The sequence below is a fragment of the Monodelphis domestica genome, chromosome 7, assembly GCF_027887165.1.
Source record: "Monodelphis domestica isolate mMonDom1 chromosome 7, mMonDom1.pri, whole genome shotgun sequence".
Taxonomy (NCBI): Eukaryota; Metazoa; Chordata; class Mammalia; order Didelphimorphia; family Didelphidae; genus Monodelphis; species Monodelphis domestica.
In genome coordinates, this window is record NC_077233.1 from 100,240,366 (window position 1) to 100,242,201 (window position 1,836).

Sequence of the window (1,836 nt, forward strand, 5' to 3'; positions counted from 1 at the left end):
TGTGCATGCACACCTTCCTCCTCTTCCTTCTTCCTCCTTGCCACATGTCCAGGCATATGCTTCAGTTGCCCAGGGCTTCCCCATTCCAACCCTGGCCACTTTCCCTCCACAGGTCGGTCAATGTTCCCTATGCCTAGGATCCTGTAAACATCTTCCTCATCCCTGGAGCAAAAGGATTCATCCTTTTACCTCAAAATCAAAGATATTAAGAGAATGAATCTCAATTGTCCCCTCTCCAGTGCCCTATTCTCCATCCCTGGCATAGAGGGGAGAGGTACTTCCCAACTCTGGGGTTAGAGGAAGGAGATGATGATGATGGGGTCTGAGTCATATCGAGGGGAGGGGGAAGGTTTGCTGCCAGAATTCCTGGAAATGCCCCCCTACAGTGCCCACATGGCTTGGGTCATAGCCTCCTCCATAATAACCCATCACTCTGCATGGGGCCCCCCAGTCTGAATTCTGAGGGGGATATAGGGATCAAGTTCTAGTGAAGGACAGAGAAACTGGAACAACTTCTGAGCCCCCAGCCCCCAGAAATCCCTATATAGTCAGCTCTCCTTTTTCTGTGTGGAATTCAGAAACAAAGGAATCAACATCAGGTCCAAGACGCACATCAAGGCTAACAATTCCCAGGAGTTGGAATCACCCTTTGGATCTGCTCATAGAAAGAAGGTGAAGTTTCCCAGCTGTCCCAGGGCACATAGGCAATTAAATGGAAGGACTATTATGCATTTTTGACCACTGACCTTTAACTGGGTAAGGGAAAGGGGACAAGAATATGATTAGTGCTAATTCTGGGTGGGGGACAGCCAGAAGGTAAGGTGAATGGAGAAGTGAAGGGGGGGTCTCTGTGTGTCCAGTTATCTGCATCTCTGATTCTTTTGTTTTTTCCATCTCTCAGTCTCTCAGTCTCATCTCTACGTCTCTGGGCTCTTGGTCTGTCTCTGGATCTGAGCCTTTTGTCTCTGGATCCTTCAGTTTCTGGGCTCTGAGTCCTTCAGTCTAGCTCACTCTCTGATTGTCTTTATTTCTCTCTGGCTGTAGGTTTGGAGCTCTTGGTCTGGAGATTCTTGACTATCAGGTTTGGGTGCTGTATTGCCCAATGAGTCTGGTCTGAGCTTTTATTTCCTCTTTTAACAGATCACCCTCTAGGACAATGGCACAACTGACCCTGATGATGCTGATGATCTTTGTACTAAACCAAGGTCTAGCCTGGAGTCTGACTACCCAGGAACCCCTTACTTCCTTTCCTGCAGTTTCTCGACAGCCCTTATCCACTGAAGAAGATTATCTTGTGGGAAGCAGAGCCCAGGAACCTCATGGCCAAAGGGCAACAAGGAAACCAGCCCCTGCAGTCTCCAGCTGCTGCCGAGGAGCCAGGCTCACTCTCTCCCTGGATGTCCCCACAGGTCTCCTACAGATCTTGTTAGAGCAAGCCAGAGCTGAAGCTCGCAGGACCCAAGCAGCTCTCAATGCTCAAATTCTGGCACAAGTTGGCTGAAGGCGATGCTCCTTGGAGGGACAGAATGAGACAGCCTTAAGTGAAGAGTTCTGTACATGGCCCAGCCTCATGTGGACAGTTTTCTGTATGAGTATGGACTTAAGTGGGCAATACCACACATGGATATAATTTATTAGGGACAAGATTGTTATACCTTTTTGGCCTATGACCTTTTTTTATTCAGGGAGGGCCAGGGTTAGTGCTAATTCTGGAAGGGAAGGTATGGTGATTGAGAAGTGAAAGAGGTTCTCTGTGTGCTTGGTAATGCTTTATAGAAGTTAATGTTTTTTATGGGATTGGTCCAGTGGCCCCTTCTTCTCTCTCCCCACTTCCTT

General features: G+C 48.3%; 1 protein-coding gene across 1 annotated transcript; it reads left to right on the forward strand.

The window, feature by feature from the left end:
* The first annotated feature begins 1,156 nt into the window (after positions 1 to 1,156).
* UCN2 (urocortin 2) lies at positions 1,157 to 1,501 on the forward strand. Its single transcript, XM_007499932.2, has one exon. The coding sequence runs from the start codon at positions 1,157 to 1,159 to the stop codon at positions 1,499 to 1,501; it is 345 nt and encodes a 114-aa protein (XP_007499994.2).
* Positions 1,502 to 1,836: the final 335 nt, after the last annotated feature.